Source organism: Perca flavescens, chromosome 20 (genome assembly GCF_004354835.1).
Source record: "Perca flavescens isolate YP-PL-M2 chromosome 20, PFLA_1.0, whole genome shotgun sequence".
Taxonomy (NCBI): domain Eukaryota; kingdom Metazoa; phylum Chordata; class Actinopteri; order Perciformes; family Percidae; genus Perca; species Perca flavescens.
The window spans coordinates 23,911,574-23,939,355 of record NC_041350.1 but is presented as its reverse complement, the minus strand read 5'-3'; the positions used below and the strand labels follow the sequence as shown (position 1 = coordinate 23,939,355).

The 27,782-nt window shown below is 40.8% G+C and overlaps 3 protein-coding genes across 15 annotated transcripts in view; 2 read left to right on the top strand and 1 right to left on the bottom strand.

The window, feature by feature from the left end:
- The window catches only part of grm1b (glutamate receptor, metabotropic 1b), a 31,837-nt gene extending 21,766 nt beyond the window's left edge, over positions 1-10,071 (bottom strand). For 4 of the 12 annotated variants that reach the window (XM_028565775.1, XM_028565763.1, XM_028565776.1 and 1 more), the window contains exons 1-8: positions 9,594-10,071; positions 6,918-6,994; positions 6,603-6,701; positions 5,317-5,672; positions 4,984-5,207; positions 2,814-4,886; positions 2,389-2,461; positions 1,846-2,295 (exon numbers count right to left, since the gene is read on the bottom strand). The gene's annotated coding sequence lies outside the window, so the exon portion shown is untranslated. Of the gene's footprint in view, positions 1-1,845; positions 2,296-2,388; positions 2,462-2,813; positions 4,887-4,983; positions 5,673-6,602; positions 6,702-6,917; positions 7,074-7,138; positions 8,386-9,593 lie in introns of those variants that run through there. The other 8 variants (XM_028565769.1, XM_028565764.1, XM_028565765.1 and 5 more) reach the window with 8 other exon arrangements.
- Positions 603-19,190, top strand: shprh (SNF2 histone linker PHD RING helicase). Of its 2 annotated transcripts, XM_028565761.1 has the most exons (30): positions 603-772; positions 1,712-2,305; positions 2,902-3,031; positions 3,132-3,350; positions 3,587-3,665; positions 4,112-4,262; positions 4,481-4,580; positions 4,670-4,929; positions 5,031-5,675; positions 6,428-6,679; positions 6,924-7,002; positions 7,157-7,320; positions 7,494-7,750; positions 8,004-8,125; positions 8,383-8,471; positions 8,714-8,806; positions 8,953-9,060; positions 12,726-12,868; positions 12,953-13,126; positions 13,223-13,285; positions 13,364-13,589; positions 14,163-14,300; positions 15,559-15,660; positions 15,783-15,854; positions 16,490-16,678; positions 16,964-17,056; positions 17,155-17,241; positions 18,009-18,187; positions 18,395-18,475; positions 18,597-19,190. In XM_028565761.1, the coding sequence occupies exons 2-30, from the start codon at positions 1,721-1,723 to the stop codon at positions 18,691-18,693; spliced, it is 4,977 nt and encodes a 1,658-aa protein (XP_028421562.1). In that variant the 5' UTR covers positions 603-772; positions 1,712-1,720; the 3' UTR covers positions 18,694-19,190. The 2 variants fall into 2 exon arrangements, with proteins under 2 accessions (XP_028421562.1, XP_028421563.1); XM_028565762.1 differs by lacking the exons at positions 16,964-17,056; positions 17,155-17,241; positions 18,009-18,187; positions 18,395-18,475; positions 18,597-19,190 and having other exon boundaries at positions 15,746-15,854; positions 16,490-16,624.
- Positions 19,191-20,164: 974 nt separating this feature from the next.
- On the top strand, positions 20,165-27,188 carry si:dkeyp-110a12.4 (pancreatic secretory granule membrane major glycoprotein GP2). The gene is made up of 8 exons (XM_028566393.1): positions 20,165-20,252; positions 21,152-21,240; positions 23,830-23,990; positions 24,442-24,577; positions 25,672-25,766; positions 26,392-26,560; positions 26,773-26,893; positions 27,013-27,188. Exons 1-8 carry the CDS (start codon positions 20,165-20,167, stop codon positions 27,186-27,188), a joined length of 1,035 nt encoding a protein of 344 aa, XP_028422194.1.
- The last annotated feature ends 594 nt before the right edge of the window (positions 27,189-27,782 follow it).

The following is a 27,782-nucleotide window of genomic DNA, read 5'->3' as shown; positions in this document are numbered from 1 at the left end:
ACTGCGCCTGCGCCAGGACTTTTTTTTTAAATAAAACTTTAACAATTGAACAATATACGGTTGTTAGGTCATATAAGATGTTATGACAATAAAGCTCACTCAATAGCTGCTTACGATATATTTTACATCGTATTAAAAAAAATAAAATACAAAAATAATTATACATTTTAAGATAGTTGGAAGTTAATATACAGCATCTTTATTCAGGTTTTTTTCAAACAATTTTAATAACATTTGTTAGTTTATTTAAAAATGTTTTTTTTTTTATATATATATATATATATATATATATATATATATATATATATATATATATATATATATATATATATATATATATATATATATATATATATAAAATAAATATCAGAATATTTTATTGAATCAAAGGCGCAAGTAGGTTGAAAACTAAACAGTGTGCCCAGAAACAGACATTATAATATGGCAGAATTGCCACTTAAATAGAATTTGCCACTTGTATTTAATCATAACTACTCATATTAAGTATTAAGTATACAAATAAAAGTACTGAACAAATGCCTTTACTTCGTTGTCAAAAAAAAAAAAAAAAAAAAAAAAAAACAGATCCCCCTGCTCTGACCTCACTTCCTGTATTTAAAAATGGCGAACAGCAACATTAGATTTAAATGTTAGAGTCGGTACGTTCAGTGTGTTTTGGTGAACATCAGCCTGATTATCTGGAGCTGCTGGGACTTGAAACGACTTCTGATGCAGCGATAGCAACCAGATCCATTTGTGGGAGGCTTTAAAAGTAAATCTGCTTGCTTTTATCGTTTGCTTGTTTGCAATCAAACCATAAAATACGCAGCCACACAGCCTGGAAGTGTTTTCATTTTGTAAGAGTGTTTATGTTTCTCAGGGACTGCTGCCTGCTTCCGTGAACAAAAAAAAAAAAAAAAAAAAAAAAGATAGGAAAGAGCACATTTTAGAATGGTTTTGTTAGCTGACGTGTAAATGAAGCGATACACCGGTTAGCTAGCTAGCAATCGGATTTAATGTGAGCCGTGTTAACTGACGAACACAGTGGATACACTGTAACTACTTTTTCTGTCTCGTTTTGGAAAATCTAACAGTAGCTCTATTAATGGTCCGCAACATGGGGTTCTTGGCCCTCCGAAGGGTCCCAAGATTAAAGCTAAGGGGCCGTATGATTACAAAGACATCTATTTCACAGAATGCTTATTTTTTTTGGGACTTTTGTTAATTACTGAATACTTTTACTTTTTCAGGTGTATACAAATCTAAAGTCAAATCAAATACTGTGAGAAGGAAAAATAATAATTAAACTATTACTACTAAAACTATTACTAATAAATGTTAAATTGCATGTTAAGGAGGGAGGAAAAAGCTGAAAACCAACTAAACTAAGCCAAATGTTAGTGGAAATGTTAGATATTGCTTAATTTTGTCGATATTAAAAAAAGGACAGACTAGGACAGCACTCCCAATTTGACTTTTAATTGCCACCCAAACATTTTGGCCAAGATGTCCTTCATCTTATTTTCTGGCAATTTCACAATCAATGCAGTCACCTATAATTAACCCAATCTGTGTATATAGATTTTTGTGTTAAGGAACTCGGTTTGTCTACCAGATGTAAAGATTTGTCATACAGTATGCTGCTGATGTAGTAATACATCAATTTACAGTATAATTACTTTTGTTAACTCTTAATTTGCTTCGCGTGTAGAGTTTAACCATGAGTAGCCGAAGAAAGAGGGCCCCTCCTGTGAGGGTGGACGAAGACGTCAAGAAGAGGTTAAACTGGAACATGCTGGATGACCGCAAGAACGAGGAAATCCAGGTAGATGAGCAGACACCGACCTGCTCCATTCTTCCCGTCGACCCTCCTCCCAGCAACTCCTTTCTCCCAGCCGCCGAGGATGTCCCGGAGGCTGCCTGCAGCAGCTCAGTCGGTTTCCCAGAGGAACTTCCCGGTACGTCGTCAGACAGCAGCTCTGCCTCGGCCTCCCTGGCCCTCAGCGTGGTGCCGGCTTTGAAGCTGGGCCACAGCTGGAAGGCGCTTATCGGGGAGTTCAGCGTCCATCCGGCTTGGATCCCATCTGACTGTGAACTGAGAGCTTTGGTGCTCCACAGGATGGGTGAGCAGCTTTGCCTCAGCTACAGCGGCTATGATGAGAGCTCGGGACTGCAGTGGAGGGCCGACGAGGACGCCTGCACAGCGGAGTGCAGCCTCAGTGGGATCCCGCTGGAGGACCTCGACTGGATGCAGAAGAGGAAGGTGGTGCAGCTCTGCCACCAGGCCAAAGAGAGCTCAGTAGAGGTATGGAAAAATATTACATTTCATTTGAAGAACAAATGCTGCCTGAAAATCATAGGTTTTATAAACATGACTTCAGTGCTTACCCATACACTAACTTTAATGCTGGTAGTCAATAAATAGTCTTGTTCTGCGCAAACATCACATTTCAACCTCCATCTAAAGAGAACAAGGAAAATATTAAATATCTTGTTTGCAATCTACAGTATATCTGCTCTTAAAAAAAGGCTGCAGGTTGCTGAACTTGTGATATGCTGATGTGTTTATATTCTATAAGTATTTTAGGGGCATTTTATCCTGTTATTAGAGCATTGAGAGAGAGCTCACATGAAATGAGGAGAGAGAAATAGAGAATGACATGCAAAGGAGGTCAACTTCTGGACCTGAAGATGTTGCAATAAATGGCTGCCAGGTTTAGGTCACCAAACATAACAGATGGGTTTTCACTCTAGTTTATCCTCTCAGCCAAATCCATGCCCATAGTTTCTTGTTGAATTGAAAATCTGCTTACCTGCTCATTATGTTGGGATGGCAAAAAGTCATAGTTCTGTGTTTCACATTATTTCTTCCATCAGCTGTTGTTTGTCTGCATCTGGCAGGTGGGGATTTACTTGCTGGAAACTGGGCTCGGGAAGCCAGAGTACCTCAGCGAGGGAAACGCTCGGATGAAGAAAGCAAATCAATTAATGCAAAAGTTAATGGAGTATTTCTACGATTTCATTATACCCGGTAAGGGTCTAGTCTTAATGTGTAATGCATCCTGTGATCCAAGTTCTCAGGAAAAAAAAAAGAAAAAAAAATTGATTTCTCTGCTTTATATTCATTGTAGAAATTGTAGAGAATGACGAGGAGGAATGTGACACTGACCTGGAGAGGCAAAATGTGGAGGAGCTCTATGATTACGTCAGACATCTGCACCAGAGAGAGAGCCAGGAGGCGACATATGACGTTCAGCACAAAGCTCTTATTCCTGTTCTCAGACCCTATCAGAGCCAGGCGGTCAACTGGATGCTGAAGAGAGAGAGATACAGGAACACTACACCTAAAGGTGATCACTTCTTGTCTGGCACAACTGTACACTGCTGCGTTCTAATGAGATGTAAAACTTTGAAATTTAGGATGATGCTGAAGGAGACTATACTAGTGCTTTTTCACTTATGCACACACTTAAACAGCCTTGTAACCAACAACAGCAAAGTTAAGTTCCTGTAGTGGAAAAAGGCCTACGTTAGGACTGTGACAGTTATGTAATTGAGATTGTCAATATTTCCCATTTCTTTGCAGAACAAATTCTGCATTTCCTCTGGCGGGAGGTGATCACTTTGTGCGGCAAGAAGTTGTTCTACAACCCCTTTACCGGCTGGTAAGAACTTGAATGTTAACAGGTCAGTTCACTTAAATCACAAAAAAAACATATGGTCCCACCAGTAATATCTGCCCAGGCAAATAGTTTCAGTTTTATGTTCAGAGAACAAATCTTATACATTTTATAATGTATTTCTCCAATTCTTTGAGCAACACAAGTGAACTTCCATTCACCTCTATTGTGTTGAGTCAGCAGCAGAGGTGTCTTAAGCTGGTATCTCAAAACCCCAGCACATTAAACAAAAACATATACGCATGGATAGATACCACTAGAGGTAACTGGGAAAATATGTCTTTTTGAATTGGGCTGGACTGATCCTTTAATTTTCTATATTAATGTAATTTTGTGAATGCACAGTTACCTCCTTTTGTTGTAGTTCAAAGGATGAGGTTTTTAGTAATACATGAAAGTATTTTTAGTAATACTTTCTTTTCTTTTTTCAGCTTAATACGAGAATTTCCCCTGGCAGGTGTGGAGTGGCCTGGTGGGATCTTGGCAGATGAAATGGGGCTGGGAAAGACAGTGGAAGTTCTGGCTCTCATCCTGTTTCACACCCGACAGGACCTGGAGCAGGAGGCCCTCACCCTGCCTGTGGTGAGGATCAGCAGGCAGCTACAGTTACAAATACCGACTTTGTTTAAAAAGTTCACCTTTTTCTTTCCCTCTTTTACCTTCACCTTATTGGTGCAAGGGATGATTAACAGTCATGTAATGTAGGGGATTTTGTCTACTGTTCTATTTATTTTAATATGCTCTGTAAAGACATCAGCTACTTTGTGAAAATGATTAATTGTTTCTCTTTGGTCTTGCAGGGAAAATCTGTAAATTATTTCATACCTCCTCCTCCTCTAGAGAAAAAGGTCATCCGCTGCAAATCTGAAGTTCAGCCTAAAATGAAAGTATCTTACCCAAGTAGGTCACTCACCGTCCTCTCTGACATCACAGCTTTTAATACCACTACCATTTAGATATTTTACACAAATCTGGTTCTTTCTGTGCAGCTGTGCGGGTCATGCTCCTCACTGCAATCAAGGAGATGAGATCTGGCAAAGGAGCCTCCGTCAACGCCGTCTTCACCTACATCCGTGCCACTTACGGTTATGACCTCCTAAAAAACCGCAACCACATCAAGAAGATGCTGGTGAAGCTGATAGACGAAGGCCTGGTTGACCGGGTCAAAGGCCGCGGCTTGGCGGGGTCATTTAAACTGGGAAAGAACTACAAAGAGACAAAAAAGACATCAACAGGAGCATCCAAGTCTGTAAGAAAAAAAAAAAGAGCTTCAAATATAAATGTTTTATGCTACGATTATTACTTTATTGTATTATTGAACTTTTGTCCAATTTCTTTTTTTCCTCGTAGAACTCCAGAAACACAGAGAGCACGCCGAGGAAAGTGTTTCAGAGACGAGCAAAAGAGAAGGCAGAAGCAGCGCTGCAAAACTCTCTTCTTACAGATGATCTGAGAGATCAGTACTCTCCTGCGTCGGACTGTCTAGAACCAGAGGAGACGGCAACGAAGAAGGAATGGGATGAAAGTCTGAAGAAGAAAGCAGAAGACATGCTGGGTCATTCCAGGACAGCCTTACAGATGGCTCAGGATAAAAGTGAGTCAGATACACGGGACGTTCCCAGAATGGATGATCTACCTGAAGAAAGGGGAGAAGCTCTTCAGCTTGAATCAGAAGAGATGGAAACCCCCACCAGAGCGTCCGTTTTCCCTTTCAACACCCCAGACTACCGCTTTGAGTGCATCTGTGGTGAACTGGGCATTGTTGACTACAAGGCTCGTGTCCAGTGTATGAACTGCCAGCTGTGGCAGCATGCAGACTGTGTAAACTACAAAGAAGAAAGCCTCGAGACTACACCTTTCTACTGCCCCCACTGCCTGGTTGCCATGAAGCCCGTCTCCACCGGTGCCACCCTCATCATCTCCCCGAGCTCCATCTGCCACCAGTGGGTGGAGGAGATCAACCGGCACATCAGGTCCTCCTCGCTGCGAGTGCTGGTGAGAAAGTAGATGGATATATGAGTGGTTTGATAAATGTTTTTTTTTTTATCTACCATGTAGAAAGGTCACCTATTAACATTCCTTGAATCCAAATTAGACACACATTAGTGCCAACTGTTGGGATGTTGTACTTCTCTCAGGGACTGAGACCACATTTGAGTACCACGGTCTTAAAATTTCACAACTACGTATATTTCTATCATGCACGTTGGCACCCAAAGAGTCAGATTGCTAACCCTGACACAGTTATAGGGACTTCTTAGAGTGGTGGGTTGACCGGTTCATGGAATTGGTGTGTAGTTTAAATAACGTTGAAGTGCAGTGTTAGTTGCCATAACTACCACTAATAAATGTGAACTTTTTTGCCAAGTCTGATTTACAAATTGAGATTACGCTCACACATTTAAAAGATAACAGATAAATTCAGCCCTTTATCGCAAGTGATAGTTTTACATGATTAAGGCAAATCAGTCACGTCAAATCATGAAATAAATTTTTAGCGAGTTGTAATCCTGTCCTTCAGTACATTAAATTCCAAGACATTTGTGCATAAACATTTTTTTAAGAATATAAATTATTTTAATGTTCTTCCTCATCTCCCCTGCTGAAGAGGCCTCTGAGGGCAACTTGACTTTTATTCCTTATTACTTAAAGTACAGACTCAAATTTAACTTGCATTCTCTTGCACTTCCAAAAGGCACCAAACAGTTAATCCTAAAGTAGTAATTTATGTAATTTCTTTATCCCAGGTTTATCAGGGTGTGAAGAAGCATGGATTCATCCAGCCACATATGCTCGCTGAGCAGGATGTGGTCATCACCACCTACGACGTGCTGCGGTCAGAGCTCAACTACGTGGACATTCCGCACAGCAACAGCAAGGATGGACGCCGCTTCCGCAACCAGAAGCGCTACATGGCCATACCCAGTCCTCTGGTTGCTGTGGAGTGGTGGCGCATCTGTCTGGACGAGGCTCAGATGGTTGAATGTCCCACTGCCAAGGTGAGAATCCAGAAATCAGTACCTGGAAGTGGTTTGCATCGTTACACTAGAGGATAATAAAGCATTTTGGGTTTCATGGGATGGGTAGCGCTTGTGTTTCTAACCTTATTTCTATATCAAGGTACCATATCGATATAAATGTGTAACCAAAATCTCATGTAGTCATACGTAGGTTGTTTGTGAGACGTCAGACTGTGTGTTTAATACAACTTTGTTTATGCTGCCCTTTATAATTTACCGTCAGGCTGCAGAGATGGCTCTGCGCCTCGCATCGGTCAACCGCTGGTGTGTCAGTGGCACTCCGGTCCAGAGAGGCTTAGAAGGTAAAACCAAAGAAATCATTACATTCATACAATTATCAAAGCAGGCCTTGAATAAGCGGCTCTGTGTTTGGTCTCTTAAGACTCAATGTTTAAAAATCATCAAAACCTGGGAAAAAAAAAAAAATAAATCTCTAACCAGATGTTTTCTTTGAAGATCTGTACGGCCTTGTACTTTTCCTGGGAGTTGACCCGTACTGGGTAAAACACTGGTGGGACCAGCTGCTTTATCGCCCTTATCGCCGTGGAAACACAGAGCCGCTGTACAATGTAATTGCTCAATTGTTGTGGCGATCAGCTAAAAAAGACGTCATTGATCAGGTAGGACAACAAAAGTTCTGCATTCCTGTGACCCTGTTTGAGACATCATTTTTACTCATTTAAAGAATCTAATAGTCAATCAGAAAGGTTTAAATAAGGACAAGACGTAATGTTACATTCCAGAAAACGTATTTCAAGTATGTTCAATGATCTGCTCTCGGTTGCTTTTCCAGATCCAAATTCCGCCTCAGACAGAGGAGGTGCACTGGCTGCACTTCTCCCCCGTCGAGGGACACTTCTACCACCGTCAGCACGAGGTCTGCTCCCAGGACGCTCTGGCCAAACTCAGGAAGATATCCGACTGGAGCCTGAAACTTGGCAGCCTCGACCGCCGCACCGTCCACACCATCCTGGGCCCGCTGCTGAGGCTGCGTCAGGCCTGCTGCCATCCACAGGCTGTGAGGGGGGAGTTCCTGCCACTGCAGAAAAGGTAGCTGACGTATTATATTTTCAAGGCGCTCGTAGGCGGGAAGAAAGGTCCTCATCTGAAGGCAGCTGCAGCGGTTAATTAGCAATCTAGCTAGACTAAATAGAGTATCACCGCATTAGTAGTGGTAATAGACCACAGCAACCTTTTTGTCAATTATACAATGTGAAGTTTTGTTTATTTAAAGTTGACCCATTCTGTGTCATTTGTGCTGGAGTGTTTGTTGAGTGGGTTTGTCTGTGCCGTGCCTCCCCAGCACCATGACGATGGAGGAGCTCCTTAAGTCCCTGCAGAAGAAATGTCGAGTGGAGTGTGAAGAAGCTCACAGACAATTGGTGTGCGCACTCAATGGCCTGGCTGGAATACACATCATCAGAGGTATAAAACCCCACTTCTGGGCTTTTGCTCCCAGGTTCCCATGGGAATCACTTCAAAAAACACAAGACAAGCCATGATCTCATCTTTGGGTCTCGTTTTGCACCAAGACGTTTTGTTGTTACAGGGCTCTGTAAGGCGGTGTGTATAATGTGGCCGGAGTGCACTAGGGTGTTTTGTATAGCACGTTTCATTAGCGCTACATGTGACGGACATGTTGAGTGTCACTAATAATCACCGTCTCCTTTGCCACACCGCAGATGAGTTTGTAGAGGCAACCGAGATGTATAGAGAAGTGCTTCGTTCATCAGAAGAACACAAAGGCAGACTGAAAACCGATTCATTACAGGTATATGGCCTCATTCCATTCATTCCTCCTTCACGTCTGTGATTAACATATGAAGGGCTTCATTTCTGAATACAGACATTAGACAGTCTATTAAGCTTGTGATGCTACTGACATTAGTTTGTGATACTACTTTCATGATGGACATTAGATTTGTATTTCTAACCATTATGGATAGTTGATATATTGAGAGTTTCTGCAAAAATGTCTGATTCCTTGGCTTTTTTGCTATTGTGCTAAAACAGCGACTTCATGCTACCCACAATTTGATGGAACTGCTCAGCGCAAAGCACCCTGGGATACCTCCCACGCTAAGAGATGACAGACTAAGTGAGGAGGTAATTCATTTAACACATTTATTACAGTAAGAAATGTGTTAATTTGGGCTATAAACCTGTGGTGCCCTTTAGTTTTCGTATCCTTTTTTTTTTTTTTAAAGCATGGCCACTGAAGTTTGCTTTTATCATTCTCTGTGTCTCTGTAGGCGGAGCAGCTGCGACAGCACTACATGACCAAATACGACTCTGAGGTAGCAGATGCCCGTCAGGCTCTGCAGCCAGTGCTACAAAATATCAAAGAGCTGAAACGCAAAGTGAGAAAGAAGGGGAAAAAAAAAAAAATATCACTCTCTCTCATTATTACCTTTTAAATTGACTTAAAGTGGGGTTCAGGGACACGCACCATAGTTGTTAGTAGAATAGTTTCCTTGTTGTAATGGGAGCAAATGCTGTTTTATGATGTTTTTACGGAATTTATTGTTACCCAACATGCCTGCCTTTAGTTACATTTCCTCTACCTTAAGTTTAGTTTCTGATTCACTGAATAGGTAATAGTTTGAGTGTAAAGATGGACATACTGAAGTCAGATTTGCATTTGGTGTTAACACTGTAATTAAGACTGAACTTTAGACCAAACTAAAAATTTCTTTTCCACGGTTACGAATGCGCTAAACTAACCGGGCTCGTTAAAACCACGCTACTAAAGGTTAGCCTAGCCGATAACAAAATAATCCCCTGCCTCCTTTTCCCTACGTGTCGCGTTCAACGTGAGTGTGAGACTAACCAGCCTGGGTGAGTGCAAGGCTTTCCTAATACTGGAGGGGTTTGCGTGGTGTCACTGACTCACCTCAGACTGATAGTTTGAAGAGACAACTGCTTCGGGGACCACTCTGGTGCTTAATTGGCTCCGTTCCGTCGGCATCCTTGCTGAGCCAGCCCCAGGTTTGTAGTGGGGGAAACAAGAAAGTCTCTGTACTTTGTCTTCCGTAGTGTTCTTCAGCTAGCGATCTCTGCTCTCTAGCTGGAAGCAACCTTCTCCAAAATTGCTGTCACCTACACCATTTTTGAAGGTTTCTTTTTTTCTAAAATCCCCACACCACTATTTATACACAATCTCAGATACACAATTTGCTAAAAACCTGCAACAATAGAAATACTTCAAAAAAAAAAAAAAAGTGTGCCACAGTAAACCAGAAGCTCACATAGGTTAATTCTCAGGGAGGTTCCCAAAATGCCATCCATGACAGCACCTCTCTTAAAAAAAGGTCCCATGGCATGACAATTTCACTTTGAGGTTTTTTTAACATTAATATGAGTTACCCCAGCCTGTCTATGGTCCCCCAGGGGCTAGAAATGGCGATAGGTGTAAACCGAGCCCTGGGTATCCTGCTCTGCCTTTGAGAAAATGAAAGCTCAGATGGGCCGATCTGGAATCTTCTCCTTATGAGGTCATAAGGAGCAAGGTTACCTCACCTTTCTCTGCTTTGCCTGCCCAGAGAATTTGGCCCACCCATGAGAGAGAGAGAGACATCATGGCTTTCGAACGAGCAAAGTGGCAGTTGGTCAAGGCCACACCCCCACCCTCCACCTTGCCCCCCCCTCTCCTCCTCAATAGCTAAAGACACAGACATGGCACATCCTAAGGAAAGCTCATTGTGGGACTGGCTCTAGTGGCTGTAATTCTGCACCAAGGCTGAATTTCGGAAAAGAAACTTCAGATACAGTATTAGGGGACCACTAAGGTCTATATAAAAGCATCCAAAGAGCACCATGTCATGGGACCATTAAGATCAGTCAAGGGCTCAGCAGCAACCAATCTCCAGTAGAAACCATATACCCAACAAAGGTGGTAGTATATATGGAGGTTGCTCAACTGGGATTTCCTCATAAGCACACGTCTTTGAGGTCAACTCCCTCAGCTAGGTTTTCACGCTCATCAGTACAAACTGTCTCTCCTAGAAGATTTAATGTGAGACATAGTTTCTGTGCTACAATCAGTGTCTTGATTCAACACTGGCAGCTCACTCACCCTACACCATTCGTCAGAGACTGGTCAGCCAAATCCACTGGAGGAGGAACCTCTGATCTACGTACAACATTTGGCAAAGACAGTGTCTGCTAAGTCAACTGGAGGTGGGTCCTCTGGACTGTGGACCTCCACAGCGGGCTCTAGAGTGACCACATCATGGTTCGTTGTGGGGTCTAGAATAACTTTGAGACTGGGTGCCTAGACAACCTGGAAAAACTTGATATTCCAGAGCGAACTTAGCCATCTTCAACTCAAGCGCTTTCATTTCATACTCCCGCTTTCCTGACACTCCCTCTCTTTAGCTGCATATTCATCAGTGCAGACAGAAGAATCCACATGATCTCAAACCTCTAACTCCTCAAACGATTTCCATATTCCCCGTCTATTCAACCTAACCAAACGTTCAAGGGTTACTTCAGTTCCCAGAAACTCCTCTGGCTCAAAGTCTGCCATGTTCTACTCTTAGCTAGCGCTTGCAACAAAACAGGAATACCACAATGTATAGACCAGTGGTGGACAAAGTAGTCAGATCCTTTACTTAAAAGTACTAACACCACACTGTTTAAATTCTCCATTAAAATTAAAAGTTCTGCATTGAAAATGGTACTTAAGTATGTAAGACATCAGGAAAATGTACTTTATTTTTTTTTTCCAAGATTATTTTTTGGGCATTTTTAGGCCTGTACTGACAGGACAGCCGAAGAAATTAAGGGAGAGAGGCTGGAATGACATGCAGCAAAGGGCCGTAGGTCGGCGTCGAACCCGGGCCCGCTGCGCCGAGGAGCAAACCTCTAAACATGGGCGCCCGCTCAACCAACGGAGCTATCTGGGCACCCAGGAAAATGTACTTAAAGTAATCAAAGTCCTAAATGCAGAAAAATCCTGGCATTTTAGAAACTGGAAATGTGTTTAATCGGCTCATCATTTCAGCTGGACTTGTAGGCCGTTATATTGTTGTAAGTTTAATTTAACTTAAATGTACTTAGTTACATTCCACCACCGATAGACTGGCTATGTGAACCAAATATTACCCAACTGGCAACAACGCGATAAACTAACAGGGCTCGTTAAAACCACCGCTAGGTTAGCCCTGCCGGTGACAAAATAATCCCTCTGCGTCCTTTTCCCAACGTGTTGCATCCAACGTGAGTGAGACTAACCAGCCTGGGTGACAGCCACGCTGCTCTACTACTGGAGGGGTTTGCGTGGGGTCACCTCCGACTCTGATAGTTCGCGTTCGGAAGATGCAAGAATGCTTCTGGGACCACTCCGGTGCCATTAGCTCCGCTCCGTCGGCGTCCTTGCTGGGCCAGCCCAGCTCCTCCTTTGTTGTAGCAGTTCATATTTTTTTTTTTATGTGTTTATACAAAAGTTTGTAGTAGAGGAAACAAAGTATTTCGTAGTGTTCTTCATTTAGGACATAGGACCGTTAGCTTGAGACCCCTGGCCTTTGTCATTGTCTCCGAAATAGCAATCCTCCACACACCTGTGACGAGAGGTTAAATCAGCCCACAGCCACGCCCCCCTCATGTGACGTCAACCTGACCCTGCCCACCACCTGATTAATAGCATAACACCTGCATTAAAACTGACTAAATAGATCCCAAAGTGGGGTTCAGGGACACTAAACTTGTTTCTCACCTTAGTAATAAGTATAATAGTTTCCTTGGTTTAATGGGAGCAAAAGCTGTTTTATGTTTTATATTGTTTGTTTTTATTGTATTTATTACCTATCATATTATTAAATATCATAGCTCTACCTTGAGTTTAGTTTCTGTTTCACTCAATGGGAGTATTTAATAGCTTCCAGCTATTAAATACTCCCATTGAGTGAAATTTGAGTCTAAAGATGGACACACTGAAGTCAAATTGATCTGTATTTGGACCACTGCATTTAAGACAGAACTAAAAACTTATTTTCTTCATATGATTAACTTTCTCTCTTTTAAGGTGAAGCTGAATAATCCCTGGTGGCTGGATGTTATCCAGAAGGCGATCCGCTGCTCCAACGACGACGACCTGGTGTCCCGCATCAAGAATGAGCTGACGTCCAGCTACAAACAACAAGCCAACAAGCTCACCATGGCAGAAAAGTAAACTGTTTATGTATTGAAAAATAAGACGATAGTAGGTATTCGTACACCAATGTGATAAAAGCAAAACGGGCTATCCTGCAGGTTCCGCGATGCCTGTGGTCTGCAGTTCCTACTCACCACACAAATGCAAGATCTGATGAAATCCCAAAAGACTGTGCAGGACGCGGTGAAGAGTCTCGAAGGCCCGGCTTCAAAGAAAGTGATTGATGAGGCCACCATTTGTCACCTCAGGCCTATGAGACTACCACTCAATAAGTAAGACTTCAGCATGTTTAGCTTCATTTCAGTAGTTTATGGCCTTGTTTTACCTTTGTTTATCATAACCAATATTTCTTTCTTGTCACATTTTAGTTGCGTTTTTTGCAAAGCGGATGTACTTTTCATCGATTATGAGTCCAAGCTGTTTTCTCACACGTAAGTAGAGTAATGTTTTAGACTGTCAAATTTTATGAAAAGTTAATTGTTGATTTATGAGTAAAAAATTCCCAACAGGGTGAAGGGTCAGACGGCCATCTTTGAAGAAATGATTGAAGATGAAGAGGGGCTGATGGACGACCGTCTCCCCACCACCAGCCGAGGTCTGTGGGCAGCCAGCGAGACTGAGCGCTCGCTCAAAGCCATCTTGTCTTTTGCCAAAGTTAAACGCATGGACGCGGAGTTGGTGGAGGAGGGCAACACTTTCATGGAGCTGTTTGAGTACTGGAAGAAAGAGTACAAGGTTTGTACACACTTTTTCAACCCCGCTCTTCATTTTCAAGCAAGGCAAGCACAACCTATTTAAATAGCCAAAGTCTGAGTAATGACAGATTTCCTATTCCATCCTCTTCCTCTGCATTAAAACTTCCAACTGTTGAAGAACACAATGTCTCTTTGTTTGAGACAAAATGTCAAGAGAGGTTTACAAACACATGACGGTTATATCATTTCTTTTCCAGTTTGTAAGCCATTATAAATTGTAAAAAAGGATCCTGAGGCTCTTTCTAAATGCAGAAATAGATTATAAGCTGTTAGTCCAAAAGAAATATGAACAGATTGTTCAATGAATGTTTAAACATATATGCACAATACTCTCTTATTTTGCAAATTCAAATGTATTTAATATTGCTTAAATGCATAAAACTACTTTATGCTTTCAGAGTATGAGCTAGAAAGCCAGAAATCTCAACAGCTGGTATATAAATCATTGATAGATTGGTATTTATCAACTATCACCCTCCTGCACAGTGTCAATGCCAGTGCCAGTATTAAAGAGAAACAAAGTGGAGTGAAAGCTACCTCTGTCCCTTCCCAGGTGCTGCATGAGTACTGGATGGTGCTGAGGAACCACGTGTCGGCCATCGATGAGATGGGTATGGCCACCGAGAGACTACGCGTGCGTCTGCCCGATGAACCCAAGCCCAAACTGCTGCACATCATCGAGCCACATGAAGTCAGTTAAAGACAACGAAACATCTTATTATCATACATTATAACAACATGTTAAGGGCAAGCTATCATGTTTAAAGGAACACGCCGACTTATTGGAAATTTAGCTTATTCACCGTAACCCCCAGAGTAAGACAAGTCCATACATACCCTTCTCATCTCCGTGCGTGCTGTAACGCTGTCTGATGGTTCCAGCATTAGCTTAGCCCAGCACAGATCCTGCAGGTAACTGGTTCCAACTAGCCGACTGCTCGGAATTGTGACAAAAGTGACAAAATAACGCCAACATGTTCCTATTTACATGTTGTGATTTGTAGAGTCACAGCGTGTACAAAAAACAACGTAACATGAGACACAGCCATCTTCTAACAGTAAACAAACCGGGAACTATATTCTCAGACAGGCTTCCTGCGAGCATATGACTCCGCCCAAGTACTATATTCTTCCACCTGAGAATATAGTTCCCGGTTTGTTTACAGTTAGAAGACGGCTGTGTCTCATGTTACGTTGTTTTTTGTACACGCTGTGACTCTATAAATCACAACATGTAAATAGGAACATGTTGGCGTTATTTTGTCACTTATTCGGAGCAGTAGGATTACTGGAACCATTCACCTGCATGTTCTGTGCTGGCCTGATGCCGCTGGAGCCGCCAGACAGCATTACAGCACGCACAGAGATGAGAAGGGTATGTATCGACTTGTCTAACTCTGGGGGTTACGGTGAATAAGCTAAATTCCCAATAAGTCGGCGTTTTCCTTTAAAAGATACTTCAAATAAATTTCATTTATACAGCCCAATATCACAAATTTGCTTCAAGGGTTTTTTTTTTTTTTTTTTTTTACACACTGTACAGCTTATTACACCCCCAAAATCCCTTTTAAAGTAATCATCAAAAGTGTATCTTTGTTTAGTTACTTAATTATTATTTCCACAAAAATAATCTTGATTTATTTTAGTTTGGGATAATTTGAATGATTGTTTCACTCTGAACTGCAGTGTAATTTATGTAAAAAATGGGCTGACTAATCACGTTAAAGTTTACTTCTTTTTTAAACAATTTGCCACTAATATGAGCATGAAGGCAATATAGCTGGTTTGGTCTTAATTAATACTGTTCACGGAGGAATTAAAAGCTCAAGCCTGGCCTCTGACCCATTATCGGGCACCATTGTTGTTTTTTGTTGTCTGAAGGATGTAATATTCTGCCTTAACTATTTTTATTGCGTTCCTGACCTCTGCCCTTGGTTTTTTGCTTCCAGGTGGAGCAGAACAGAGTGAAGCTTTTGAATGACCAGGCAGTGGCCAAGTCTCAACTCCAAAAGAAGCTTGGCCAGTTTCTGTATCTCACAAATCTGGAGAAGGTAATTTTCATTTTGAAGTGACTACAAAGTACAGACAGTCTTTCCCAGCTCATTCAGAGACTTATTATCTCTAACTGTGTGGTAGGATCTCACTCCAAATAACATCCATGCCTTTGTTCCAGTCCCAGGACAAGTCTACTGGAGGGCTGAACCCAGAGCCGTGCCCCATCTGTGCCCGGCCCCTGGGACAGGAGGTGAGCATTGTTTAGTTGTGAGGAAGAACTTGTTAGCTGTAGATTTGAAATGGATCACAGATTCAGTATTTTATGCATCATCTCTCTGCTCTTTATTGATTTGACTATCTTGATACACCGGTTGAGCTTTACGGTCTTGTCTTATCAACACTGGCAGGGATTGTAATTACATCTAAACTAAAGCTGACTAAAGCATTGTCCTGCCTCAGGATTTGTTTTTTCAACATTTGGCATTTGGTTGATATTGTGTGTCAGGCATGTGTAAAAACATCTTTTGATGATAGCAATGTGCCTGATGCACCCAGGAAGTCTGCAGGTGGAAGATTTGCCTTCTTTGGCTTCCCACTGCTTCAAAGTCATAGTTAAAGGCTCTATTTATCTCTTAACACTGTGTTAAATTGATTGGCTCCAAGCTATACTTCTGACCTACAAAGCCCTTTAGGGGCGCACACTTAAGTCGACACAACAAGCTCTTCTCGCAGCTTCAGGTTTGTTACCAAGTGTGACCGATACTTAAACCGATTACTTACTTGAACGATCCTGGACTTTATTTGATTGATGTATTCATTATTTTATCTCACTTATCAGGTTTTTTTTTTTTACAGTTTTATTTTATTACTGTCTCTCTTTTCCAGTGGGCAGTGCTGACCTGCGGCCACTGCTTCTGCAATGAGTGCATTGCTATCATTGTGGAGCAGTACAGCGTGGGCTCAAGGCGGCGTTCCATCAAATGTGCCATCTGCAGGCAGACTACGTCCCTCACAGAGATCTCCTACGTGTTCACCACCCAGTCGTCCAGTCAGGACCAGGACATACCGGTCAAAGTCAGTCAGCAACACAGGGACTGGTATTTTGTCAGTTATGGCTGGATCCAGATGTTGTGATTTTTTTGATTTGGGTTCCATCTGGCTTTTTTGTCCAAAAGTTGTTAGATGTATTTTATTGCTCGACTCAATGATTGTGATGTTATTTGTGTCTATAACTAGCACTTATTAGGGGGTTATACTTTGATTCGTGCCTTGTGTTAATGTATGTAATTGTAATTTAACATAGCCATTTTTTATTACTTTAACACTATAGCCAAATTTTTCTCTTCCTGTGTTGGTCAGGGAAGCCACTCTACCAAAGTGGAGGCAGTAGTGAGAACACTTAAGAAGATTCAAGTGACCGACCCCGGGGCCAAGTGTCTCGTTTTCTCCACGGTAACTGTAAACTATCCCTGCTCTGGAAGATAGTGATTTATTTTGATGATATCGAGTTTGGATCTGACCCAGATGCTTTCCTTTTCTCTCCTGCGCAGTGGCTGAGTGTCCTGGACATCATTGCCAAGGCCTTGTTCGACAACAACATGGAGTTCTCTCAAATCAATGGGATTCACAAATTCCAGGTTTGAATTTTCAGTGTCCTCATTTCTAAATATGCTTACCACACTTAACCAGTGATGCTTTCCCCCCCAATGTGAAACACAACTACACCAGGCCGGGTTTACAACTTAGGGACAATGCACTTGTCACAGCAAACTTCTCTAAAGAGATTTACACATGCTTACTTTCTAAGTTGACACTGATGTACAGTATGTCCTCCACCAACATAGCAATTCTCCAATTTGCCGTTACACACAAACATATCATTCCTATGACTTTATTTTTTAGGTTAAATATATATTTTTTACCCATACCCTTGGCATAAGAAAAGACGCTAATGATGGAAATCCTAGGTACAGCACACCACCAATATCTTATTATTTAGGCCATCTCCATTGAACATTTAATAGAAATCTTTTCCAAAGTTTGTGAGATACCGAGTTTGTATGGGTCACCCTGCATTAAAAAACAGTGTGGACTACATTATGGCACCTTGTGATTTTAATTTAGTTTCAGAGCTTTTTCTGTAGTAACATTTGAAGGGTAAACACTGAATACTTGTAGTTTCAGCATGAAAAATATATTGAATACAGCAACATGTCTGCTATCGGAGATTCCATATTAAGTAAAACAAAAATTGTTATATTATATTATGAAAACCCTTAGACCTACTTTTAGATTGCTGTATTGAAACATAAGAAATCCCACACATCTTGAACTTAAATAAATTAAGCACATGCCAGAAATCACCTGAATGTGTGTAAGTAGATCACTGACTTCAATGTTCCAGGAGAATCTGTGCTCCTTCAAATACGAAGAAAAGATCAACATCCTTCTCCTTCCTCTCCACACCGGCTCCAATGGTCTGAACATCATCGAAGCGACTCACGTGTTGCTGGTGGAGCCGATCCTCAACCCAGCTCACGAGCTCCAGGCCATAGGCAGAGTGCATCGGATTGGCCAAACCAAGTAAGAAGCACGGAGTTACTCAACTTACTGCAAATATAGATGGACACATACATGCAATTAGTTTTTTCCATAGCGGTCATATTTGTGTGTTTTGGAGGTTAGGGCTTCAATCGTGGCTATTATCCGTACAGTATTTACTTTAATATTAAACATGTGCCTCCAGTGTTTTGTACATTCAGTTTGATTTCTGTTTTCTCTGTCCACCAGGCCAACATTTGTCCACAGATTCCTCATCAAATCCACCATTGAAGAGAGAATGCAGGCAATGCTGAAGACCGCAGAGAAAAAGTAAGAATAGTAACAAAATATAGTCAATTGTACTGAAGACAATTGTTAAAAGCCATAAATATACTGTATAGGTGGATGTTTACATTCAAGGGTTGGAGGTGACAGTTTTTTTAAATTCTAGTCACACCAGCACTACCATGAAGCACTCGGAGGCTGCCGTACTGACAGTAGCCGACCTGGCTGATCTGTTTACTGAAGACACAGAACATCTGGAGTGAATCTGAACATCTGGATACACAGGGAGGATTACCTGCAGGGAAATAGAGCTCACTCTTTACATAGTGTTGATAGAATTACTCAATTTTTTTAATATTTTACGTTTTTATATACTGTACACATGCTAATGTTATCAAATACATTCCCAAAAGGATATTTTATCAGATCACTGACAGCAGACTACAACATGTCTCTTAATTGTATTTACATTTTTCAATCTCTTTGGAGTATTTGTGTATTTGGCTCAATTGTTGTTATAGTTGTAACTTGTACAAGGACATGTTTGATGATCACATTTGACTAGACTGAACAGTATTGTTCCTTGTGTTAATCTAATATTAGTATATGCCTTTATATACAACTTTACTTAAGTTAAGTTGAACATGGGGGGGAATTCAGATGATCATTCACATGAAATCACACCAGTGATTGAGGTAATCTCACAACTTTCAGGAAATAAAACGTACGTTGGTGTCGGGGCGTCAACTGGTTATGACCAGCTCTTTTTGTCCAGTGCTTTTATTGTGATTTATGTCTATGTAGTAAAAACCGGTAGCAGGAAGGAAGCCATTGACCTTAACTCAGTTTTACTCCTTTACAATTGAAGCAGAAGTGAGATTTTCTTCTCCCAGACAATCTTCCTAAAGCCATTTGTCTGTTAAATACAATGACAGACAATTCAGCCTAACACTTAGGCCTGTCTTATTTGCAAGACAAAAAAAGCACAAGATTCAGTGTCTTGGAGACTATTCTTGTAAATTAAGCTCTTAAAAGTCTGAAAAAGGGGAAGAAGTTTTCTGCCTCATGGCGCCAATTATGTCATTGTTTTCATATATTACCACTTACAAATTGTTTAGCAAAATGTGGCTGTTTTTATAACATATCTCCTGTTTCAAAGCTTTTTTATAAGTGATTTTTTTTTTACGGTCTCTTCCACCACACACGAACACTCACAGGTCTTTGGCATCGGGACTGAATTGCCCTCGACTCGTAATGACCTTTTCGCCTGACTGACTGGGATTCCCGCACCAGTAAAGATTTTAAAATGTCCAGACAAAGGATGTAGACAACAAAGAGTGCCAGCCCTGCACTGTTGTTCCTCTTTACATGGTTACCAGATTTTGTGTTGCTCCCTGTAGTAAGACACAGTTGTAAGACGTTTACTAAGAGGACATCGCCGCAGTAGGCGGTAACATACGTGTTACCTTGGACTCCTCTCAGCTCCCCCTATTCATGTGCGGAATCTCATTGTTGGTGGGGACATCATTCAAGCTGGTGTTTTAAGGCCAGAGGGAGGCTCCCAGTTCATTAGAGCCGTGTTTTGAGGGTTGGAGTAAGAGAGGGGTACTACGTCTTGTGGTGACAGCGAGCTGTGGTGAATAGTCCACAGAAGATTCACAGAGTTTCGGGGAGAGGGTCAAAAGGTAGTGGAGTGGCTGAGCTGAGAGAAACCAGAGGGAGAGTCCTTGGAAGATGGCACCTGCCAGTTTGGTTTTTGCCTGGTTACTGTTCACCATGAGGATGGTCACCTCAACGGTGTCTCTGGAGCCAGAGGAGGAGGGTGAGCTCACACCTTGTATCACACACCCGGGAATGAAGTGTCAAGGGTCTAACAAACGGGAAAACGTATTCCTTTAAGAAGTCTAAATTAGAGTAATCTTTCATATTGACGATTATTGGTTTAACATGGGCTTCTCTGGCTTTGAAATGTTCTTTCAAAAGGGACCATTTAATGCTTTGATTCAAGTATAAATTATGTTTTAATTGGTGTTTCTAGTTTCTTTCACAATCGCAGCAGTATAATTAGGCATTAAACACTTAGCAGTGGTGAAAGAAGTATTCAGATCTTTTATTAGGTAAAAGTAGCAATACAATTAAAGTAAAAGTCCCATTCCAAATCTTACTCAAGTATAAGTACAGAAGTATAAAGAATGAAAGTACTCATTATGCAGCAGAATGACCCCTATCTGACTTATGTTATTATACATCATATTATTGGATTATTATTATTAGCAGCATTTTAATGTTGGTCGAGGTGGAGCTAATTTTAACTACTATATGTATACTAAGGGGTAGTTTAATCTATAAAATACATCCCATTTTAGGAATACATCCTATGCTTTTTATGTAAAATCTTATTTTGAAAAGTAGCTTTAGCTGTCAGATAAATGTAGTGGAGTATAAAGTAGCAGAAAAATGGAAATACTACAGTACATGAGTAAATGTACTTAGTTACATTCCACCACTGACATTTAAATATCAGTGGCTGGACTTTGTGTGTAAAATAAACGTTATGTCTAAGAATTAACATATGTCAATATAAATATCTATACTTGCAGTCTAGGCGAGACAAAGGTAGAGAACCCAAAGTTTAAAAGAAAAACACATTCAACATCTCGTCACATTATCTGAAAGGATTTTTCTATGAGATTTAATCTGTTTTTAAATTCTTTCTATTAGAGCTCAATGAAACTGTCATTTGTACCAACGACCATATGGAGGTTGTTATTCCAAGTGCCTTTTTCCTCAACAAAGTGCCTCCAGTTTATGTAAGTGAGCAAAACTCAAAGTATTTTCCCTCAATGTAGGCATTCCCTAGTACTGATATCCTAAATTATTTGCAGTGCGATTTTGCTGAATAATTAATTTCTTTTGTATTGTTTTGGTTTTTTGTTTAGATTTGGGATTTGCATTTAAATGATCCGGAGTGCCGTGGCGTTGAGGTCGGAGATGACTATGTTTTCAGCATTAAGACAAATCTCTCTGACTGTGGAACAGTAATGGTATCACCTTCAATCTTTTGCTCAACATTTGCATTAAAGTCTGTGACAACTTCTTCATCCGGTCAAAGAGCCTAACTAATCAAATGTTGCATGTGAACTCAGACATTTAGAATAACCCTTAATTTGTTAAGAGTTGTTCTAAATGTCTGAGTTCATGAAGTTTGTCTTCATAATGAAGACGAACTACACTTGGTATCTCCATCATTGACAACAGAAGATCCCCATCATAATAAATTACCTATTTTACGATGTATACGGTTGTTGTGTGAACTGCCCCCCCAATCAGGATCTTTTTACTGCTAAAAAAGGAGCTACTTTAGTCGATTTATTGCACTTTACATAAAAGTTAAAAAATAACTTGAATACGACCAAACACTTTTTTTCTGCTGTGACGTAAATATGGACTGTGAGGCTCTGTGTTCAAATGAGTACTATGGAATTAGCTCATAGCAAGTATAATAAGATGGCCAGAGAAAGGCACATACTCGAAGCCCAGACAGAAAGGGGTGAAGAGAAAAGAAGGGGGTTGGAAGGAGTGGCGTGAATGTCAAGAAAGAAGGGTGGCGTTGTTCCTTTTCCCTATAACCGCGCAGGACCTTATTCAAAGCAGCAAGGGGACATTGAATGGCCTCGTAGTTCTAAATTATCAGGCTTTACATGGAAATGATGATTATTTGTTGATGTTCACTGAGTAGGAAGGCCATAAATCATTGGCCAACTAGCCTCCTGATTATTGTAATCCAGCCACTCAGCGATTCAAACTTCGGCAAGGTGTAAATCCCTACTTCAGCGCACGAGTGTCCTTGAATTGCTTGCTTGGAATGCATGAAGGTTTTTCTTGTAAAGCAAGCAAAAGGTTAACACAGCTTTCAACCAGGGAGGAAATCTCCCAGTGCTCCACCTCAGCAGTTTTACAAGGTTTTTCACATTGCAGCTGAGGAAAGTAAAGCCTGCTGTGGATTAGATGGCTGTTGCTAAAGGAGAGGAATGCCATAGCTGTCAATCTTGCTTTCACCTTGAACTTAGAACCTTTTTAAACCTGCCATCAGACAAGAAATGACTGAATTGTTGGGTTTAAAGGTCAGCCATTTTTACTGAAACATGACAGTGTCCTCCCTGCTCATGTTTCAGCAATAGTTGTGCATTTGTGAGACACGGAGCATTCATGTTACGCAGTGATAAGTGCAGGTGCCAGTGGGGTTCTGTTGTGGCTTAATGAAAACCTGTTGCTCACAGTCAGTGGTGCTCATAGTGGGGTGGGGGGGGGGGTTGTGTGTTTACCAAGAGGTAGTAAAAGATGTCTCGTATGTTAGAGCTCAAGGCAAACTATCTTGCTCAGTGACCACAGAAGCCACCCTTCATCTGCGCTCAGACAAATCTTTGACACAACCTTTTCACTCGTCCACATTTTACGCTTTCTCCTACGTCATCTGCCAACAGTTAAATACTGAACAGTATTGCTCACATTTACAGTGCGTGAAAGAATGATTAACTGTAAAAGTTATAGCTTGGGAAAGAGGTTACATACTGGAGCCTCAATTTAATGTGATTCTCACAACTGGAGAATGCTGCAGTTATCTGCATCTTACATGTGTCATTTTACTATCCAACCACATTCCCACCTATAACAATACTACCTTAAAATTAGTAATAGAATTAATTGGCAACTATTTTAATAATTACTGATTTAACTAATTTTCCATGCAAAAATGTCAAACTTTTGATGATTCTGGGTTTGCAAATGTGAGAATTCACTGCTTTTCTTGGTCTTTTGTTATGACAAATATTATTTATTTGGGTTTTAGACGAATAAGCAATTTCAAGATTTCACCTTGGGCTTTAAGATATGTGGTTTTTCACCATTTGCTCGCATTCTATAAATCTTATGTCTAATAAATTAAACAAGGCAATAATCTGCAGATTAATCAATAATGAAGTAATCATTTGTTTCAATAATTTTTTGCAAAAACATTGCATTACAATACATTACATTGTGTAAGGTTTGGCCACAAGGTAGACGAGTGTAGATCTGGGCAAGTCTGTGACCAGAATTGTTGAGCTGCCTGAGATTTTCATTGACCAGATTAAATGAAACATGTAAGAAGAGACACCCTCTTGGTATGAGATACCTGCTCTCTTCAAGCTCCCTTTCACTTAACATCCACGCCAGATTTCAGTAGTGGTTCACACTTTATACACAGTCTGTGGTTCAGACACAAAATAGCATATTGGATATTATCTATTCTTGTATTGGCAAAAGAAAAAACTGCTGCAACAATGTATTGCACTTAGCAATTAAAATGTCTCTTACTTGATCATTTTCCACAGACTTTTATATTTGTCTTCTCTCCTCAGGGCTCAGATGATACACACATCATGTTCATAAACACCATACACAACAACGATTCAGATGTTATAACGAGAAACTATGTCAACATAACATTTGTGTGCCGCTACCCTATCAACTACCTGGTCCAACAACCCAACGGGGAAAACATGATTAGAGTTGACGTCAGGTAAGTGTTTAGTTTTTTTAATTTTTTAATTAACATTAATTTAATCCAAATTATAATTATATATACAGTATAACTAGAAGGGCACTCAAAGACCCCAGACCTCTGCCAAGATGCCCTATCTCACAATGTTAATGCAGTGGGAATTTCACCAGTTGGGAACTAATATTTCCAATTATTCCGACACCACATGATAGCAAACACCCTATCTCGCAATGTTAACGAAAGGGAAAATCATTTGTGTATCCGCCCTGTGGTTTGGATCTGCTCCAAAATGTAAGGCGTTCTTCTTTGGCCCATGCTACACCCTTCCACCAAGTTTCACGCAAATCAGGCCTGTAGTTTTTCCATAATCCTTCCGACAGACAAATAAACCAAAAAACGTGACCTCCTTGGTGGAGGTTATAATATTTGGTTTTAACATGTGGCTCCTTTAATCCTTATATCTCTACAGAACCATCACTCTGAACACAGAGGATGGAAACTTTTCGGTGTCGATGTTACTGTACAAAGATGACGCCTTTAAAGACAAATGGACCACTGTGCCGTCACTGACGCTGGATGATGACATCTTTGTAAAAGTTTTTATGGTAAATCACCCTAAATGAAAAAGTCAATTATCAGACATATTAAAGACTTCAACTGAATACCTACACCTCAAATACACCATGTAAAGCAATATTATGGGTTCTGGATGACCTACAATCTAGGAATGGGGAAAATTAAGAGTACAAATCAGCTAATAAAGAGTAAAATACCTGTTTAAGACAAGTCCTGACAGTGATTGTGTATGCCGAGCTTTGAAAAACACATTAAAGAGTTTGAAGTATTCTTACTATTGGCAGCTATTTTTGGAGTGGGTTAAGCATGTTGTTACACGATGTTAAGCAATATGTTGTGGAGAAAAAAGCAAAATGCTGGAAATCTAACCCCTAAACCTAATAACTGGTTGGGCCACCCTTAGCAGCAACAACTGCAACCCCGTGGCCAGATAGTAATTTGAGCACTGCTCCTCTTCTCTGGTCTTGTTGTTATAACCTCTTAGTACAGCTGTTGTTTACTTATTATGATTCATCATTTTGTAGCCCAGTATGGAAAAGGAATTACCTTGTGTAAGGAATGACTTGACTGTCCCCAGTTTTTGTATGTTTTCCTGATGGTGGGGCAGATAACTGATGTTCGATTTTTTTCCTGAAACCTTGGACACACACCTTCCAAAGAGTTCCACTTTTTGTCTCCTTCGGTCCACAGAATGTTGTCCCAAAAGTCTTGGGGATCATGTTCTATGTGCAGGCCATTTTTGCACAGAGTCGTCGCTGCGCTCTTGGGGTAATTTTGGGCGGCCGGCCACCATTTGTGGATAATGGCTCTCACTGTGGTTGCTGGATTCCCAAAGCTTTGGAAATGGCTTTATAACCCTTTCCAGACAAGGCCTGGGTGTGGCTAGAGAAATTGAACTCAGGTGTGGACAACCACAGTTATAGTATGTTTTAACAAGGGGGGCAATCACTTTTTCACACAGGGCCATGATGGTTTGGATTTTTTTTCTCCTTTAATAATAAACACCTTCATTTACAAATTGCATTTTGTGTTTACTTGTGTTGTCCTTGACTTTTGATGCTGCAAAGGAACAGGAAATGAGGAAGGGGGCAAACACTTTTTCACACCACTGTATGTGTCACAGATACCGGCTCAACTGATGCTGCGTATGGAGAGATGCTGGGCTACACCAACCAGTGATCCATACAGCAATATTCAGTACACCTTCATCCGAGACAGGTATACCCTGGAACAGTTTAAACAAAGTCGATATTTTTATTTCAATATGAGCAAATATGGGGGAAAAACATATCTCATAGTGGAGCTATACATTGATAAAGCCCGTTCTTTTTCATTTGCCATCTTGCAGCTTACAAGTATGAATAAATAGGATACTTTTATAGATGTTATGCTGAAACCTTCTAATAGCATGTGTGACACACACACACACACACACACACACACACACACACACACACACACCTCTCTGCTGTTGAAATCTGAAATATAAGAATATGTTGCTCAGAGAGCTGGCTAGACAACTACTGTCAGAGCCTGGTCATCCTGTCTGAGAGGCCACGTGCATTTCAGTTCAACAGCTGTGCATGTCCTTGACAACCAGGCAGTATTTGGTACCGTTAGAAGCAGCAGGGCAATGAAATGCACAATGATTTCAAAATGCCACAGGGAAAAGGAAATACAAATCTGTCTCCAACTGTGTTGAATCACTTAAGATAGTATTTACATTATTTCTAAGCGTTGCAATTCATCACGAGTTCTGTTCCTTGTCGCTACAGTATTTCATTCTAGATTTAAATCTCACTAACACCAGGCCTCCCTGACTTCTTTGTCTTCCTTCCCGTAGCTGCCCAGTGTTGTTAAATGAACAGACTCTGAGTGTGCTGAAGAATGGCCAGGGCCCAGAGGCCATGTTCAGGATACAAATGTTCAAGTTTGTCGGCAGCTCTTACACCAACGTCTTTCTCCATTGCAACGTCCAGATCTGCCACAACACCCCGGGGCTGTGTATGCCTGTGAGTGAGCTCATGCAACACCCATTCCTCACACTGGTAGTCAGAGGCCAGTTCAGAGCGACTATGTGCAGCTTATGTCCTTAATATAGACCCATTGGCCTAGAATTGTTTTTCAGCCATATAAGCTTGTAGTTAAGCTGTCCTGATTTGAAATGTGCACTGATTGACATTGAGACTTTCTTTCACGTTTTTCTCATGTATTTGCCACACAGAACTGTTCCGGTGAAGGTGAAGATGATTTAGTCAGGATACGGAGAGACATCCCTCTGTCTCATACAGTGTCTTATGGACCAATTAGACGACTACTAAACAATAGTGAAAAGCCCAATCTGAGTATGTGTATTTCATCTCTGTAACTCATATGGATCTTTAGCATTTCAATCTTCTAAGAGATTCAAGATAAGTGTATAAAATTCATATATATTCATATACCTGTGTCCTTTTCTACGTAGATGCAGGCGGAGTCCCTCCTGTGGAGACCTTTGTCCTCGGAGGGCTGCTGGTTGTCTTGCTGCTGATCACTGGAGTGTTTGGGAGGCTGTGGCTTCGCTCCAGACGTTTCTACCCAGCGCGGGAGGCGCAGCTCACCCTGTCCAATATTCACCACATCTCAGAGGTGGCCTCATGAATCAGGGGGTCAGGGACCTTTTTTAACAACGAAATGGACCCACAAACACATTAACATGTACAAATACAAACACACATGTACAGGTGTGATTTATGATAATGATGAAGTCTTGCATATGTTTTTTCTTTATAGAATGAATTCTTGAATTGTAAGAAATCAGCTTAAATAAAAGGTTTGCTTAAAGTGTTGTCCCTGTGTATTTTTTCCAGTGGTGAAAAAGTGCATTTACTTGAGTACTTACTGTAAGTACCAGTTTGAGTATTTCCATTTTATGCTACTTTATCCTTTTGCTTTGATACAGTTTAGTGGGAAATAGTTATTTTTACTCCACTACAACTATCAGACAGCTATAATTACTTTGTGTGTAAAATCTGAATCTAAAACTCATATGATCAGTTTGTAAAATATGGTGGATTATTATAGATTAAACTACCCAACAGTGTAAAATAGTTAAAAATTATAATTATCTCCACCTCAACCAGCTGCAGCAATAAAATGCTTTTATTTATTTGTTTACTTGATTTACATAACAGTGTAAAGGTAGGTTTCTTTTATATTTCTCATTATCAAATAATCGTATTAAAAGACCAGAAG